Genomic DNA, 19,550 nt, shown 5'->3' with positions numbered 1-19,550 from the left:
GTGTTGTGTGATTGTTCATATCTGTGCTTGAAGACTTTGACTGAAGATTTTCTCAATTTCCTTAGTTCAATTTCTTCAGTCTATTTGTCTTCATCATGTGCTTACGCTTTTTGTACTCTGTGCCTGTCTTCATTTCATCATGATGACTATGCTTGTGTTATGTTATATTTACTTTTGAGTACTTATTCCGCTGCTAGCAGTTCTTCGCTAAGGAATTTCCTCACCTGCAAATTCCTCAGTGAAGAATTCATAAAAATCGCCTATTCACCCCCTCTAGTCGATATAACGCACTTTCAATTGGTATCAGAGCAAGGTACTCCCTTGTTCTGTGTGATTTTGGTTTAACCGCCTGGAGTTTTAGTTATGTCGACCACAGGTATGATCAAGGTCTCTACTGGGTGTCCTACCTTCAATGGGACGGACTACCCCTACTGGAAGAATAAGATGCGAATGCATCTTGAAGCAATTGATAACGATCTCTGGTATGTTGTGGAAAATGGTGTTCCCTCTGTCACACCTTCTCTGAATGCTGCTGATGTGAAGAGATTCAAGCAACTCGAATCTCAAGCGAAGAATATCATATGTGGCCATCTGAGCAAAGGACAATATGGAAGAGTGAGTGCTTTGGAAACTGCTAAGCTTATCTGGGATAGACTGTCCAAAGTGAATGAAGGAGTCTCAACACAGCGTGACTCTCGAGTTGATATTCTTCGCAACCTCTTCAACCGCTTCAAAAGACTCGACAATGAAAATGTTCAACAAACCTTCGATCGCCTCACTGACATCTCAAATGAGCTTCAAGCACTTGGTGCCACTGACATCACCGACCATGAGGTGGTGAAGAAATTGCTGAGATCGCTTGATTCCTCATTTGACACTCTGGCATTGATGATACAAGAACGTGCTGATTACAAGTCACTTGATCCCGCTGATATTCTCGAGAGGCTAAATACTCATGAGTTCCAACTTGCTGAAAAAAGAGATCCCTATGGTTCGAGCTATGGCAGATCACGTGCACTGAAGGCCAAGGCAGTATCTGAGTCCGAAGATGAAGACTCTAGTAGCAGTCTTGGTGATCCCGAAGAACTAAGCCATGAGCTAGCACTGCTCGTGAAGAAGTTCCAAAAGTTCTCAAGACGTGGTCGCTTTGGAAGACCCTCAAGGAGCAATGATTGCTCATCCAGTGACTACAAGAGGAGGCTCTGTCACAAATGCAAGAAACCTAGACATTACATTCAAGATTGTCCTCAGTGGGAAAAGGAATCAAAGAAGAAGAAATACAAGGATTACAGTTCTGATGATGAGAAGAAAAAGAAGAAATCCACAAAATCTTCATCATCAAAATCCTCAAAGTCTTCATCTCACAAGAAGAGCAGCTCCAAAAAGGCTCGGGCATTCATTGGCAAGGAAATGGACTCTGAGGCTGAATCTGAAGAAAATGAGGAAGAGGAGGGATCTGAGGAATCCGAATCCGGTGTGGCAAGCCTAGCCCTCGCTACTGCATTCGTCAGCAAGTCTATTTTCAACTCTGAAGAAAATGACCTCACCAACAAGGCTGATGAAGGCAATGATGACTACGCTCCCACCTATTGCTTCATGGCAAAGGGTGCCAAGGTACTCAAATACACCTTCTCTGAATCAAGTGAGAATGAATCTGATGAAAACCTCAAGCCCAGCTATTCTAAACTTGCTAAGATTGTTGTAAAACAACAAAGGGCTTTTGAAAAGGTTCAAAACATGCTAGACAAAAGTGATGATATGTTGGGTGAAGAAATGGATCGCACTAAAGCCTTGACTAAAAATCTTCAGAGACTTCAGACCAGGTTTGACAACCTTCAAGGTCATCATAACACTCTGTTATCTGATCATGAGAAGCTTTCTTATGAATTTCTTCAAAGAAAGCAAGATCTTGAGAAGCTAAGAGTGAGTTATGAAGATCTTCAGAAGGAGCACGATTCATTACTTGCTCAACAAATCAGTGCTTCTTAGGAAGAATTTGTTCCTCCTTGTTTGAAATGCATTGAACGTGAATCTGCTAATTCTTCAGCTGAATGTTCAAATGCTGCTAATGTTTCAAATTCTTCACATGCCTATGCGATCACTAATTCCTCATCTAAGGACACTGCTAGTATCACTGACGATGCAGGGCTAAAGGAATTGTACATGACAGGCATGTACAAAAGCCTCAAAGGGCATCAGACTCTTTGTGATGTGCTTAAAAAGCAGATCCTCAGCAGGAACCCTAGGAAAGAGGGTATTTCCTTTGAGAGGAAACTCAATGCTGATGGAACATATTGGAAGCCTGAGCAGTACCCCAAAACTACATGGGTTGCTGCAAAGGGACCTCCAGTTGATCCATATAACTTATCTGGATTTGCATGTGAATCTCCTCGTTCTGACGATGAGTCATTTGACTCCAACTATAAACTGTTCAAAAGTCAGAATGGTGGAGTTTTTGCTAGATATGTTGGCACTAACTGTAGGAACGGTCCCCTTATGAACAAAATCTGGGTTCCCAAAAGGTGCCTTGAAAGTCTTCAAGTGAATGTCCTCAGGACACCACCTATGAAGAATAGAAACCCCAGATCAAATTCTTCATATGGACTAAATTCCTCAAAAGGATCAAAGTCCTCACATGAGTATCATCGTGCTAACAACTCTGTTTCGCAGGGAAGAGCTAAGGGCTATGAATATAAGCATTATTCTTCTAATCATCATGTTCATAAGTCCTTGAAGAATTTCTCTGCTTATTCATATGCTTATCCTAACTCCTCTTATGTGAAATGAAATGGACTGGCTTCTATGCCACCTTTCTCGTATGGAGCTCGCAGAGTGATGAACTCTTTGCCACCCCTTCAGATGTGGGTGGTGAAGAAAAAGAACTAATCTCTTCTGCAGGGTCAGGTCTCCAGACGTACGTAATCGTCTGAAGAATTTGCTGGAGACCTGAGTATGCCTGAAAGGACGCAGGCTAATCATGAAGAAATGAACTTTCATTTCTCACGTCCTTATACTGCTTTATTTGTTCTTTTACTTGATGAAATTGATCTGATGAATTGATGTCATATTCTTCACTGATGAAGTATATGAGTTCGTAAGTTGCACAAATTCATCTGCAGGATGATCAACCCAAAGCCACTGAGTGGGTCCTCGATAGTGGATGTACAAATCACATGACTGGTGACAAGAATCTATTGATGGATGCTCCATTATCTCCGTCGCATCTGAAGCATATCATCTTTGCCAACAAAGGGAAAAGTCAGGTATTGGGTCTAGGTAAGGTTGCGATCACAAAGGATCGACGCATGGACAAAGTCATGCTTGTCGAGTCCTTAGGATACAACCTCATGTCTGTCTCAATGCTTTGCGATCTCGATATGGTTGTTGTCTTTGGCAAGTACCGTTGTGTTGTGGTTATGGAAGCTGAAAATTCCAAAGTCTTCGAAGGCTTTAGGAGAGGAGACATGTATATTGTTGATTTCTCTACAGGACCACAACTAGCTGTGTGTCTACTTGCAAAAGCTTCAGAAGGCTGGCTATGGCATCGACGACTTGTTCATGCAGGCATGAGGAATCTGCACACGCTTGCGAAGAAGAAGCATGTCATCGACATCGAGAATGTCAAATTCCTCAAGGATCACCTATGCGGAGCCTGTGAAGCTGGGAAGATGACAAAGGCTAAGCATCCAGCAAAGAAAATCATGACCACCACTCGTCCATTTGAATTCTTCACATGGATCTTTTCGGTCCTAACCATTATTCTGCAGTTTCAAATGACGCATCTCAATATGGCTTTGTTATTGTTGATGATTACTCTCAATACACATTGGTACACATTGTTACTTACAAACATGAAGTGCAGGAAGTCTTCAAACGATTTTCCTCGAGAGCTTCAACCAACTTTGGTGTGAAGATCAAGCACATCAGAAGTGACAATGGAACTGAGTTCAAGAATTCTGGTCTAGATGACTACCTTGATGAACTTGGTATTACTCATGAGTTATCTGCTCCTTATACTCCTCAGCAGAACGGCGTCGTGGAGCGCAAGAACAGGACTCTTGCTGAGATGGCTCGCACTATGCTTGATGAATACAAAATGCCTCGTCGTTTCTGGGTTGAGGCAATTGATACTGCGTGCCACATCATCAACAGAGTATATCTTCACAAATTCTTCAAGAAGACTGCCTATGAACTCCTCACTGACAAGAAACCCAATGTAAGTTATTTCAAAGTCTTCGGTGCTAAATGTTGGATTAGAGATCCTCATCACAACTCAAAATTTGCACCGAAAGCACATGAAGGTTTTATGATTGGTTACGGAAAGGACTCGCACACCTACAGAGTCTTCAACAATGTTCTTCACATCAGTTCGAGCTCAACAATGTCTGGGAACTGGTCAAACATCCAGATCCTCGCAAGCACAATATCATTGGCACAAAGTGGATCTACCGCAACAAGCAAGATGAAAATGGTTTTGTGGTGAGGAATAAGGCACGACTCGTAGCTCAAGGCTACACACAGGTTGAAGGAATTGATTTCAATGAAACTTTTGCACCTGTTGCTAGACTTGAGGCTATTCGCATATTACTTGCTTATGCTAACCATCATGATATCACTTTATATCAAATGGATGTGAAAAGTGCATTCCTCAATGGTAAGCTTGAAGAAGAAGTATATGTTGCTCAACCCCCAGGTTTTGAAGATCCAAAGAATCCTGACAAAGTCTTCAGACTCAACAAGGCCCTCTATGGCCTCAATCAGGCCCTAAGGGCATGGTATGATACCTTGAAGGAATTCTTCATGAAGAAAGGCTTCAAACCCGGTTCACTTGATCCTACTCTTTTCACTAAATCTTATGATGGTGAATTGTTTGTGTGCCAAGTATATGTTGATGATATTATCTTTGGCTGTACTGACCAACGTTATAGTGATGAATTTGCCTACATGATGAGTGAAGAATATCAAATGTCTATGATGGGAGAACTAAAATTCTTCTTAGGTATTCAAATTCGTCAACAACGCAATGGCATATTCATATCTCAGGAGAGATACCTCAAGGATGTACTGAGGAAATTCAGCATGCAATATTGCAAAGGCGTAAAAATTCCTATGCCCACAAATGGCCATCTATGCACTGATGAAAATGGTATTGACTTCGATCATAAGGTATACCGCTCCATGATTGGTTCTTTATTGTACTTATGTGCATCTAGGCCAGATATAATGCTTAGTGTTTGCATGTGTGCCCGATTTCAAGCTACACCGAAGGAATCACACCATAAGGCTGTGAAGCATATTCTTCGATATCTAGCTCACACACCAACACTTGGATTATGGTATCCCAAGGGCTCGACTTTTGATCTCATTGGATATTCTGACTCTGACTATGCTGGTGATCGTGTGGACCGCAAGTCAACATCTGGTACATGTCATTTCCTCAGACGATCTTTGGTCTGTTGGTCCTCGAAGAAGCAGAACTGCGTATCACTATCTACTGCTAAAGCTGAGTATATTGCCGCTGGTTCTTGCTGTGCTCAATTGCTATGGATGAAGCAAACTCTCAAGTACTACGGCATCAACATGAAGAATGTGCCTCTCTTCTGTGACAATGAGAGTGCCATCAAGATTGCTCACAACCCAGTTCAGCACTCGAAGACTAAACACATTCAGATTCGTCATCATTTTCTTCGTGATCATGTGTTGAAGGGTGATACGTCTCCAACGTATCTATAATTTTTTATTGCTCCATGCTATATTATTTACTGTTTTGAATGTTTATGGGCTTTATTATACACTTTTATATCATTTTTGGGACTAACCTATTAACCCAGAGCCCAGTGTTAGTTTATGTTTTTACCCTGTTTTAGGGTTTCAAAGAAAAGGAAAATCAAACGGAGTCCAATTGACCTGAAACTTCATGGAACTCATTTTTGGAAGGAAAGAAGCCCAGAAGACTTGGAGTGCATGTCGGGGGATCTGCGAGGAGGTCACGAGGCAGGGGGGCGCGCCCACCCCCCTGGGCGCGCCCTCCACCCTCGTGAGCCCCTCGTGCCCCCCCTGACGTACTTCTTCCGCCTATATATCTCCATATACCCTAAAAACATCCGTGAACACAATAGATCAGGAGTTCCGCCACCAGAAGCCTCCGCAGCCACCAAAAACCAATCTAGACCCGTTCCGGCACCCTGCCGGAGGGGGGCAATCCCTCTCTGGTGGCCATCTTCATCATCCCGGTGCTCTCCATGACGAGGAGGGAGTAGTTCTCCCTCGGGGCTGAGGGTATGTACCGGTAGTTATGTGTTTGATCTCTCTCTCTCTCTCTCTTTCTCTCTCTCTCTCGTGTTCTTGATTTGGCACGATCTTGATGTATCGCGAGCTTTGCTATTATAGTTGAATCTTATGTTTCTTCTCCCCCTCTACTCTCTTGTAATGGATTGAGTTTCCCCTTTGAAGTTATCTTATCAGATTGAGTCTTTAAAGATTTGAGAACACTTGATGTATGTCTTGCCGTGTGTATCTATGGTGACAATGGGATATCACGTGATTCACTTGATGTATGTTTTGGTGATCAACTTGCGGGTTCCGCCCATGAACCTATGCATAGGGGTTGGCACACGTTTTCGTCGTGGTTCTCCGATAGAACTTTGGGGCACTCTTTGAGGTCCTTTGTGTTGGTTGAATAGTTGAATCTGAGATTGTGTGATGCATATCGTATAATCATACCCACGGATACTTGAGGTGACATTGGAGTATCTAGGTGACATTAGGGTTTTGGTTGATTTGTGTCTTAAGGTGTTATTCTAGTACGAACTCTAGGGCTGTTTGTGACACTTATAGGAATAGCCCAACGGATTGATTGGAAAGAATAACTTTGAGGTGGTTTCGTACCCAACCATAATCTCTTCGTTTGTTCTCCGCTATTAATGACTTTGGAGTGACTCTTTGTTGCATGTTGAGGGATAGTTATATGATCCAATTATGTTATTATTGTTGAGGGAATTTACACTAGCGAAAGTATGAACCCTAGGCCTTATTTCCACGCATTGCAATACCGTTTACGCTCACTTTTATCATTAGTTACCTTGCTGTTTTTATATTTTCAGATTGCAAAAACTATTATCTATTATCCATATACCACTTGTATTACCATCTCTTCGCCGAACTAGTGCACCTATACAATTTACCATTGTATTGGGTGTGTTGGGAACACAAGAGACTCTTTGTTATTTGGTTGCAGGGTTGCTTGAGAGAGACCATCTTCATCCTACGCCTCCTACGGATTGATAAACCTTAGGTCATCCACTTGAGGGAAATTTGCTACTGTCCTACAAACCTCTGCACTTGGAGGCCCAACAACGTCTACAAGAAGAAGGTTGTGTAGTAGACATCAAGCTCTTTTCTGGCGCCGTTGCCGGGGAGGTTAGCGCTTGAAGGTATATCTTTAGATCTTGCAATCGAGTCTTTTAGTTTCTTGTTTTATCACTAGTTTAGTTTACAAAAGAAAACTATAAAAAATGGATTGAGTTTGTCTCATACGCTTCACCTTTTTAATATCTTTCGTGAGTATGATGGAAAGGATAATTGTGCTCAAGTGCTAGAAGAAGAAATCTATAAAATGTTTGGCACTAAATATTTGAATGATGAGCATGATTGCAATGTTGTTAGTATGAATTCTTTGAATATCCATGATGCTAATGATATGCAAAGCCACAAGCTTGGGGAAGCTATGTTTGATGAAGATGATATTTTTTCCCCAAGATTTGATGAGAAAATTTATTATGATGGAAGCATGAATCCTATCTATGATGATTATTGTGATGACACGTATGCTTTAAAGAATAATGATAACCATGAAACTTGTCATCTTGATCTTAATTTTCAATCACATGATAGTTATTTTGTTGAGTTTGCTCCCACTATTATTCATGAGAAGAATCTTGCTTATGTGGAGAGTAGTAAATTTTCTATGCTTGTAGATCATGAAAAGAATGCTTTAGGTGCTGGTTATATTGTTGAATTCATTCATGATGCTACTGAAAATTACTATGAGGGAGGAATATATGCTTGTAGGAATTGCAATAATATCAAGTTTCCTCTCTATGTGCTTAAAGTTTTGAAGCTATGCTTGTTTTGCCTTCCTATGCTAGTTGATTATTGTTCCCATAAGTTGTTTGCTCACAAAATCCTTATGCATAGGAAGTATGTTAGACTTAAATGTGCTAGTCATATTCTTCATGATGCTCTCTTTATGTTTCAATTCCTATCCTTTATGTGAGCATCATTGAAATCATCATGCCTAGCTAGGGGCGTTAAACGATAGCGCTTGTTGGGAGGCAACCCAATTTTATTTTAGTTCCTTGCTTTTTGTTCCTATTTAGTAATAAATAATTCATCTAGACCCTCTTTAGATGTGGTTTTATACTTTTAATTAGTGTTTGTGCCAAGTAGAACCTTTGGGAAGACTTGGGGAGAGTCTTGTTGATCATACTGTAAAAAACAGAAACTTTAGCGCTCACGAGAATTGCTGCCATTTTTATTTGGAGAGTGATATTTAGTTAATTATTTTTTAAGATGATTAATAGTTAAATTACTCAGGTCCAGCAATTTATTTGAGAATTTTATGAGTTCCAGAAGTATACGTTTGATCCAGATTACTACAGACTATTCTGTTTTTGACAGATTCTGTTTTTCGTGTGTTGTTTGCTTATTTTGATGAATCTATGGATAGTAAAAGAGTTTATAAACCATATAGAAGTTGGAATACAGTAGGTTTAACACCAATATAAATAAAGAATGAGTTCATTACAGTACCTTGAAGTGGTGATTTATTTTCTTATACTAACGGAGCTTACGAGTTTTCTGTTAAGTTTTGTGTTGTGAAGTTTTCAAGTTTTGGGTAAGGATTCGATGGACTATGGAATAAGGAGTGGCAAGAGCCTAAGCTTGGGGATGCCCGAGGCACCCCAAGGTAATATTCAAGGATAGCCAAGAGCCTAAGCTTGGGGATGCCCCGGAAGGCATCTCCTCTTTCGTCTTTGTTCATCGGTAACTTTACTTGGAGCTATATTTTTATTCGTCACATGATATGTGTTTTGCTTGGAGCGTCAATTTATTTTGTTAGGATTTGCTTGATTTTATTTATCAATGTTTTGCATCTTTTATTTCAATAAAAGTGGCATTGATAGTCTTTACTATGCCTATTTTAGAAGTCCACATGTCGCTGTTTGAAAACAGAAAGTTTACCGCTGTTGCAATAATTCCCTTGAAAGGTCAGAATGTGATAAAATGTTGAAACCTTTTGCATATTAAGCTCTGATAAATTTACTACAGTGGGAATTTTATTTCATAATTTTTGGAGCTAGGGAAGTATGGATGTTGCAGCATTCTTTACAGACTATCCTGTTTAGGCAGATTGCGTTATGTTTGCATTGTTTGCATATGTTTGCTTTTTTAATGATTCCATTTGAGGATAGGACTATTAAATATGCAGAGGCATTTAGTATGCAATGTTGAATAATAATTTTAGTGATTTTCTACAGTAGAGTATGATAAGGTTTTTGCAATGGTTTATACTAACTTATCTCACGAGTCCTTGTTAAGTTTTGTGTGGATGAAGCTTTTGAGATTTAGGGAGACCGTGATATGAGAGGAATTAAGGAGACACAAAAGCTCAAGCTTGGGGATGCCCAAGTCATCCCAAGATAATATTTCAAGAATTCTCAAGCATCTAAGGTTGGGGATGCCCCGGTTGGCATCCCACCTTTCTTCTTCAACAATTATCGGTTAGTATCGGTTGATCCTAAGTTTTTGCTTCTTCACATGACGTTTGCTATTCTTAGATGTCATTTTACTTTGATTTGCTTGCTGTTTGAATAGAGTACCAAGATCTGAAATTATTAAATGTTAGAGAGTCTTCACATAGTTGCATAATTATTCGACTACTCATTGATCTTCACTTATATCTTTCGGAGTAGTTTGTCATTTGCTCTAGTGCTTCACTTATATCTTTTAGAGCATGGTCGTAGTTTTATTTTGAAGGAATAGATGAACTCTCATGCTTCACTTAGATTATTTTGAGAGTCTTAAATAGCATGGTAATTTGCTTAAAATCCTAATATGCTAGGTATACAAGATTAATAATAAAATTCTCTTATGAGTGTGTTGAATACTAAGAGAAGTTTGATACTTGATGATTGTTTTGAGATATGAGGATTGTAATATTAGAGTCATGCTAGTTGAGTAGTTGTGAATTTGAGAAATACTTGTGTTGAAGTTTGTGATTCCCGTAGCATGCATGTATGGTGAACCGTTATGTGATGAAGTCGGAGAATGATTTATTTATTGATTGCCTTCCTTACGAGTGGCGGTCGGGGACGAGCGATGGTCTTTTCCTACCAATCTATCCCCCTTGGAGCATGCCCGTAGTACTTTGTTTCGATAACTAATAGATGTTTGCAATAAGTATGTGAGTTATTTATGACTAATGTTGAGTCCATGGATTATACGCACTCTCACCCTTCCACCATTTCTAGCCTCTCTAGACCACGCAACTTTCGCCGGTACCATACACCCACCATATACCTTCCTCAAAACAGCCACCATACCTACCTATTATGGCATTTCCATAGCCATTCCGAGATATATTTCCATGCAACTTTCCACCGTTCTGTTATTATGACACGCTTCATCATTGTCATATTGCTTCGCATGATTATGTAGTTGACATCGTATTTGTGGCAAAACCACCGTTCATAATTCTTTCATACATGTCACTCATGAGTCATTGCACATCCCGGTACACCGCCGGAGGCATGCATATAGAGTCATATCTTGTTCTAAGTATCGAGTTGTAATTCTTGAGTTGTAAGTAAATAAAAGTGTGATGATCATCATTATTAGAGCATTGTCCCAGTGAGGAAAGGATGATGGAGACTATGATTCCCCCACAAGTCGGGATGAGACTCCGGACGAAAAATAAATAAAAGAGGCCAAAGAAGCCCAAATAAAAAAAGAGAAAGAAAAGAGGCCATAAAAAAGAGAAGGCCCAAATAAAAAATAAAAAATAAAAAAATGAGAGAAAAAGAGAGAAGGGGCAATGCTACTATCCTTTTACCACACTTGTGCTTCAAAGTAGCACCATGATCTTCATGATAGAGAGTCCCCTATGTTGTCACTTTCATATACTAGTGGGAATCTTTCATTATAGAACTTGGCTTGTATATTCCAATGATGGGCTTCCTCAAAATGCCCTAGGTCTTCATGAGCAAGCAAGTTGGATGCACACCCACTTAGTTTCTTTTTGAGATTTCATATACTTATAGCTCTAGTGCATCCGTTGCATGGCAGTCACTACTCACTTATCTATTGATGGGCATCTCCATAGCCCATTGATACGCCTAGTTGATGTGAGACTATCTTCTCCTTTTTGTCTTCTCCACAAACCACCATTCTATTCCACCTATAGTGCTATGTCCATGGCTCATGCTCATGTATTGCGTGAAAATTGAAAAAGTTTGAGAACATTAAAAGTATGGAACAATTGCTTGGCTTGTCATCGGGGTTGTGCATGATTTAAATATTTTGTGTGGTGAAGATGGAGCATAGCCAGACTATATGATTTTGTAGGGATAGCTTTCTTTGGCCATGTTATTTTGAGAAGACATAATTGATTTATTAGTATACTTGAAGTATTATTATATTTATGTCAATATTAAACTTTTGTCTTGAATCTTTCGGATCTGAATATTCATAGCTTTCTTTGGCCATGTTATTTTGAGAAGACATGATTGCTTTGTTAGTATGCTTGAAGTATTATTATTTCTATGTCAATAAGAACTTTTGTCTTGAATCTTATAGATCTGCATATTCATGCCACAATTAAGAAGAATTACATTGAAATTATGCCAAGTAGCACTCCGCATCAAAAATTCTGTTTTTATCATTTACCTACTCGAGGACGAGCAGGAATTAAGCTTGGGGATGCTGATACGTCTCCAATGTATCTATAATTTTTGATTGCTCCATGCTATATTACTTACTGTTTTGAATGTTTATGGGCTTTATTATACACTTTTATATCATTTTTGGGACTAACCTATTAACCCAGAGCCCAGTGCCAGTTTCTGTTTTTACCCTGTTTTAGGGTTTCGAAGAAAAGGAAAATCAAACGGAGTCCAATTGACCTGAAACTTCACGGAACTCATTATTGGAAAGAAAGAAGCCCAGAAGACTTGGAGTGCACGTCGGGGGATCTACGAGGAGGTCATGAGGCAGGGGGGCGCGCCCACCCCCTGGGCGCGCCCTCCACCCTCGTGAGCCCCTCGTGGCCCCCCTGGCATACTTCTTCCACCTATATATCTCCATATACCCTAAAAACATCCGTGAACACAATAGATCGGGAGTTCCGCCCCTAGAAGCATCCGTAGCCACCAAAAACCAATCTAGACCCGTTCCAGCACCCTGCCGAAGGGGACAATCCCTCTCCGGTGGCCATCTTCATCATCCCGGTGCTCTCCATGACGAGGAGGGAGTAGTTCTCCCTCGGGGATGAGGGTATGTACCAGTAGCTATGTGTTTGATCTCTCTCTCTCTCTCGTGTTCTTGATTTGGCACGATCTTGATGTATCGCGAGCTTTGCTATTATAGTTGGATCTTATGTTTCTTCTCCCCCTCTACTCTCTTGTAATGGATTGAGTTTCCCCTTTGAAGTTATCTTATCGGATTGAGTCTTTAAAGATTTGAGAACACTTGATGTATGTCTTACCGTGTGTATCTGTGGTGACAATGGGGTATCACATGATTCACTTGATGTATGTTTTGGTGATCAACTTGCGGTTTCCGCCCATGAACCTATGCATAGGGGTTGGCACACGTTTTCGTTGTGGTTCTCCGATAGAACTTTGGGGCACTCTTTGAGGTCCTTTGTGTTGGTTGAATAGATGAATCTGAGATTGTGTGATGCATATCGTATAATCATACCCACAGATACTTGAGGTGACATTAGGGTTTTGGTTGATTTGTGTCTTAAGGTGTTATTCTAGTACGAACTCTAGGGCTGTTTGTGACACTTATAGGAATAGCCCAACGGATTGATTGGAAAGAATAACTTTGAGGTGGTTTCGTACCCAACCATAATCTCTTCGTTTGTTCTCCGCTATTAGTGACTTTGGAGTGACTCTTTGTTGCATGTTGAGGGATAGTTATATGATCCAATTATGTTATTATTGTTGAGGGAACTTACACTAGCGAAAGTATGAACCTTAGGCCTTATTTCCACGCATTGCAATACCGTTTACGCTCACTTTTATCATTAGTTACCTTGCTGTTTTTATATTTTCAGATTACAAAAACTATTATCTATTATCCATATACCACTTGTATTACCATCTCTTCGCCGAACTAGTGCACCTATACAATTTACCATTATATTGGGTGTGTTGGGAACACAAGAGACTCTTTGTTATTTGGTTGCAGGGTTGCTTGAGAGAGACCATCTTCATCCTACGCCTCCTACGGATTGATAAACCTTAGGTCATCCACTTGAGGGAAATTTGCTACTGTCCTACAAACCTCTGCACTTGGAGGCCCAACAACATCTACAATAAGAAGGTTGTGTAGTAGACATCAAAGGGCGACATTTCTATTGAACATGTGAAGACTGAAGAACAGCTAGCCGATATCTTCACAAAGCCCTTGGATGAGAAGAGATTTAGCAAGTTGCGGTGTGAGCTAAATATCCTAGAATCTTCGAATGTTCTCTGAAAAGGACACTCATCCTAACACTTATGCAAAATTGATGACTTAGATGTGCAACACATGAAGAAACGTTTTTCTTCAATCAATGAAGAATAACACTCTAAGTGTGAAGAAATTAACGAAGAATTTGATTCTCAGAAGCCTACGATAATTTTACGCGGTGTCTGAAATCATCATTCTTATACGGTGGGTCACGCCACCACCAAAAGTTGAAATTCCTCAGTTGTTTATATTCTTCAACTTTGTGTTGTCTTCACTGTTTCCGTCATTTTTCTTCATTGGCTATATATATGAGTTTATGTCCTCTACAACATTCACTTATGGCTAATTCTTCAAGTTGGTTTTTCTGCTAAGTGAATGTGATCGGACCCTTCCCCTCTATGCTATACTCAACCCAATCTATTCACAAATTCTTCATGTGCGTTCTATTTGAAAGTCGTTCAAAATCTTCACTGTGTCCTTGTCAGCTGAAGAAATTGTGAACGGAACTTTTAACTTATCTTATCCAATTTTCAGCTTTGCCGCTCAAACCGTTCTGCATCCAACGACATACTTATCCACTCACCCATGATCTAACACGATCTCCACTTCTCAGTACGTGGGTGACATATGTCATGCGAATGAGAAGGGTCAGGGGCACGTTCATCTAAATTCTTCGGGCGAACAGTTTTCACCATGGCTACAAATACCCCTCTCCCCTTCCTCACTTCTTTTACTCCTCTCGACCTTTCTCCAGCTCGAGCTTCTCAAACCCTAGCGCCGCCGCTACTTCATCGTCGCCGGTGAGGAAGAGCTTCACTGCCTTGACCTCGTCGCCGCCGTACTCACGCCGGCCGCGGAAATCTTCACTCCGCCGCCGCCGTAGCCGTCTTCCTCCGTCGAGTTAGGGCATGGAAGATCTACACAGACGAACTTCACCTCTCCATCTCTCAGTTCGTCGTGTTCTTCATCCATGGTAATTAAAAGTTACTTTTACTGCCCTCATTGATTCAAATGATTATCTACAAAATCTTCAAAGGTGTTTTTTCTTCATATCTTCACACACTAAAACACCTCACATATCATCTGTTCTTGATTCGTTTCTCTAAGCTATGTTTTTCTTCAAGATTCCTCAAATGTGTGGATTTTTGATCTACACATCTCTGGAACCTAAGAAAAGAACGCTTAGTGAAATTCTTCAAGACTCATCTGGTCAAATTCCTCAAACTTGTTCTTTATAAAACCTTCTGAGAACGCATATGACCTCTCCAAATTCCTCGCAATTATACTCTGTTCACAGGTACTCATGTCAGCTGCTGAATCACTAGGTTCTCATCAACTTAAGTCATTTGCAGCGTTCCTCGAAGAAAAGTTGCATACTTCTTCAGAGAATTCAATTGTTCAAATTCCTCAACTGAAGAAAATGGCTGACGGTAAGAAGCCACAGAAAGGAGAAAAGAGGGCTGATGTCAACACAGCGTTTGAGATCCCTGATGATATATATGTTGGGTACTGCACAACTCCTGAGGAAGACAAAAATCAGTGCAAGGTGCGCATTCAGAAGATAGAAAGGAGATGGGCTAGAGAGTGGAGGGAGTACAGATATGTCACTCCCAAATACATGAAGAAATTCACACTCAATCCTCCATTCCCAAGACCTCCATTGGCACCTAGCCAAATAGCTGATCCCACCAGCCTCAAGCGTGGTGAGGATTATCCTGATGAATGGGCCAAGCGCCAAGCCAAGTTAGCTAAACAAGCCAAAGAAGCTATGAGGAAATTCAACAAAGACTCTGCTGCTGCTGCTGCCGCTGAGGCCTCTATCAAGCCTAAGAAGGACATGTCAAAGAAGCCTGCGCAGAAGCCAAGTGCTTCACCTTTAGTGGTTTCAAGGCCAAGTTCCTCAGCAATGCCCTCACGGCTAGAATCTTCAAAGCCATCAAGGCCAACTTCTCATGTTGCTCCTGTTCCTCCCAAATCCTCAGCTCCTCACAAGTTCTCAGCTGCTCCGACAAAGTCCTCTGCACATGTGCATCTCGCCACGTGTCAAAGGACCACAGGCGTCTCAATTGCCTCAGGAGCTTCAGCTAGTTCCTCAGCTGCACCAAATTCTTCAACGGGACCCTCTCTACTAAAGACAAAGGCCACTGCTAGACGAGGTCCCCGCCCTAGTCCTCAGAAGAAGCAGCTCGCCTTCCAAGTGTCGTCTGAAGAAGACGAAGATGATGATGATAAACTTGCTGAAATCATCAGAGATAGGCAAGTCAGGGCCGCTAGAGCCAAGGTGTGATGCCCCAACACTAGAGCTCCAGTTGCCTTCCAGGGTTTCCAGGTTTTCGTTGTGTGATTTGTTTAACTTGTTGCATTCATCATTGCATATTTTGCATTGCATCATTTCATGAATGACATTTTGTTGCATGCCCCATGTGAGATCCATGCATCACCACCTTCCTTCCTTCTCTTTTCTTTCTTTTTGCAAGTGCCATCTTGCCCTCCTCCTTCCTTCTTCTTTCTTTCATTTTGGCAAGAGTCCTTTTCCTCCTCCTCCATTAATGTTCATTCTTTTCCTGGTGCTAGTTCTCCATGCCTAAACCCTCTCTGTCAAATTTCAAATCCTTTGGAGTTGTTTTGGTTAGGTTCAAAAATGCCTCAAGTTTGAATCATATTTAAACTTGTTTTATTTTTCTACCTCTAAAAATGTCCAAACCAATTTTATCAAATAGGGCATGAATTCAAGGTCATGAGGATATTTTTTATATTTCTCATACACCTCTTCTTTTCCCCTGTGATTTTCTCTTTATTTTCTGCTTGAAGAAAATTAGAGAGAGGAAACAGCAGTTTCGGGCCAGCCGCATCCCACCTGGGCCTCTCCATCATCAACCGGCCTGTTAGACCTCCTCTCACTGGGCCTCTCGCACCGGCCCAACTTAAACCCCCGCTAACCCTAGCCCGCACAACCTCTCACTCTCTCGTGTTCCCCTCGCGCCGCCAGGAGGATCGCTGATCCCCTCCACCCCTCTCATTCCCAACCACCGCCACCCAATCCCGCATGCTCGAACAAGGGAGAGCCCCGCTCAATCCCCTTCTTCCTCGAGGCTCTCCCCCTCCAGCCATCGCGACTTCGCATCCCCGCCGGCACCTATTGCTCCTGCTGCGTCTCCAGTAGGTCGCCGCCCTGCGCGTGCGATCAGGGCTGCGCCTCCCTCCTCCGCGTCGTCGCCTCCCATGGCGCCGTGCCCGGCCTCCCGCGCCAGGCGCCGTCACCTTCCCTCATCGGCCTCCTCTGCATCACCAGGCCGCTTCCTCTGCCCCATTTCCTTTCTTCTCCATCCCGTCCCCTTCCTGAGTTCGTGCTCTCTCTCTCTTGGACAGCAGGGCCCCATGGACGCCAATCCGCTGGTCCTCCGCGCCCTCACACCCTGCCGGACCTTCGCCTGGCCCCGCTTGTTCGCTACCGCCGCCTGTTGTTGCCCCGGCGCTGACAGCCATCACCGCTGCTCTGCTTCGTGTCGAGAAGGAACACCTCGTTGCCGGGCGTTGACCCCTTTACTTGCTCCAGCTCCGTCCGGCAAGGGCCTCACACCCGCTGCCTCTCTTGTCGGGACCAGGACCATTTCCTCACGCCCCTGATCGCCTCTCCACAACCATCTCCTCCCTGACGCCCTGGCTGCTGCTACAAGACCACCACGACACCATCATGGAACCCTAGGGCCGAAGATGACCTCGCTCGTGCATCTCTCCTTGTGCTACTTTGGAGATCAAGACCATCAAGATCAAGACTGCCCCGGACCATGTCGTCTCGCCGGATCGTCAAAAACCCCGGTTGTCGCCAAGTTCCTCGACGCCCGATGCCTGGAACGACTACCGTCGTCGAAGACCCTTGAACCAATAACTTCAAGTTCAACTATTGTCGCAAGAACGAGACCGGCGGGTCCCTCCAGCCATCGCGACTTCGCAACCCCGCCGGCACCTATTGCTCCTGCTGCGTCTCCAGTAGGTCGCCGCCCTGCGCGTGCGATCAGGGCTGCGCCTCCCTCCTCCGCGTCGTCGCCTCCCATGGCGCCGCGCCCGGCCTCCCGCGCCAGGCGCCGTCACCTTCCCTCATCGGCCTCCTCTGCATCACCAGGCCGCTTCCTCTGCCCCATTTCCTTTCTTCTCCATCCCGTCCCCTTCCCTGAGTTCGTGCTCTCTCTCTCTTGGACAGCAGGGCCCCATGGACGCCAATCCGCTGGTCCTCCGCGCCCTCACACCCTGCCGGACCTTCGCCTGGCCCCGCTTGTTCGCTACCGCCGCCTGTTGTTGCCCCGGCGCTGACAGCCATCACCGCTGCTCTGCTTCGTGTCGAGAAGGAACACCTCGTTGCCGGGCGTTGACCCCTTTACTTGCTCCAACTCCGTCCGGCAAGGGCCTCACACCCGCTGCCTCTCTTGTCGGGACCAGGACCATTTCCTCACGCCCCTGATCGCCTCTCCACAACCATCTCCTCCCTGACGCCCTGGCTGCTGCTACAAGACCACCACGACGCCATCATGGAACCCTAGGGCCGAAGATGACCTCGCTCGTGCATCTCTCCTTGTGCTACTTTGGAGATCAAGACCATCAAGATCAAGACTGCCCCGGACCATGTCGTCTCGCCGGATCGTCAAAAACCCCGGTTGTCGCCAAGTTCCTCGACGCCCGATGCCTGGAACGACTACCGTCGTCGAAGACCCTTGAACCAATAACTTCAAGTTCAACTATTGTCGCAAGAACGAGACCGGCGGGTCCGAAGACCCCAATGTAACGCCCCGGACACACCCGCCGGTGGTCGTTACTCCTGGCGGGATCTAGACTGGCCCCACAGATCAATACTAGTCTTTTCTGCGTACTTTGTCCTCACTCGTGCGCAACCGGGAGCAACTTCCCGGTCGGTCACCCACCCTGACACTACTCCAAGCTGAGCACGCTTAACTTTGGAGTTCTGTCCGAATGGGCTCCCGGAAAAGAAGGAATTCCTTATTGATATGAGTAGTCTATCATCCCTAATAAGCCAGGCTATCACATACACCCCCACTCAGAGGAACCGACGTCCTCGTCGGGCCACAGGAACGTTCCCTCTTGGCACAAATGTCTGTGCTTCCAGTCTGATACATGTGCCATGCCGGGTGCCACGACGGGTCACAAACGTCATGAACAACATGACCACACACCTGTCCGCAACCATCCGTGTAACCATGAGGGTCGGCTCTGATACCAACTTGTAACGCCCCGGACACACCCGTCGATGGTCGTTACTCCTGGCGGGATCTAGACTGGCCCCACAGATCAATACTAGTCTTTTCTGCGCACTTTGTCCTCACTCGTGCGCACCCGGGACCAACTTCCCGGTCGGTCACCCATCCTGACACTACTCCAAGCTGAGCACGCTTAACTTTGGAGTTCCGTCCGAATGGGCTCCCAGAAAAGAAGGAATTCCTTATTGATATGAGTAGTCTATCATCCCTAATAAGCCAGGCTATCACACCCAAGTACCACGACAACCCCGAAGGGATTCGAGTTCATCAAGTTCACCTTCGAAACATGTACCACTACTGACGACTGAGACCCTGGATTCGACAAGTTCCTCACGGTGACCCTGAACATCTATGGGACATGCACGACTTCGAACCGTGTACCACGTCGAACATGTACGGCTACACGATGAACCGCGAAGACCCTGAACGACTACCGCCGCCGAAGTCCGCAAGTACAACTACTTCCACAACGCGTCGTGTACGACTACTGTCGCTTGGGTTTTGACAAGCCTCCGAGTACCACTACGTTTGCCATGTACAACT

At 43.6% G+C, this 19,550-nt stretch overlaps 1 protein-coding gene across 1 annotated transcript; it reads left to right on the top strand.

The window, feature by feature from the left end:
- Positions 1 to 888: 888 nt before the first annotated feature.
- Positions 889 to 17,912, top strand: LOC147990193 (uncharacterized). The gene is made up of 2 exons (XM_087537445.1): positions 889 to 1,698; positions 17,652 to 17,912. Exons 1-2 carry the CDS (start codon positions 889 to 891, stop codon positions 17,910 to 17,912), a joined length of 1,071 nt encoding a protein of 356 aa, XP_087393571.1.
- Positions 17,913 to 19,550: the final 1,638 nt, after the last annotated feature.

This window comes from Triticum urartu, chromosome 1A (genome assembly GCF_056163025.1).
Source record: "Triticum urartu cultivar PI428250 chromosome 1A, HENAU_Tu73, whole genome shotgun sequence".
Taxonomy (NCBI): Eukaryota; Viridiplantae; Streptophyta; class Magnoliopsida; order Poales; family Poaceae; genus Triticum; species Triticum urartu.
This window is presented reverse-complemented; position numbering and strand designations above follow the sequence as displayed.

Bases quoted from the DNA above. Each gene is read 5' to 3' on its own strand.
- LOC147990193 (XM_087537445.1), top strand. From the start codon at position 889: ATGATACAAGAACGTGCTGATTACAAGTCACTTGATCCCGCTGATATT. The intron at 1,699-17,651 runs GTTGTAAAACAA...TATTGTCGCAAG, and splicing joins ATTCTAAACTTGCTAAGATT to AACGAGACCGGCGGGTCCCT.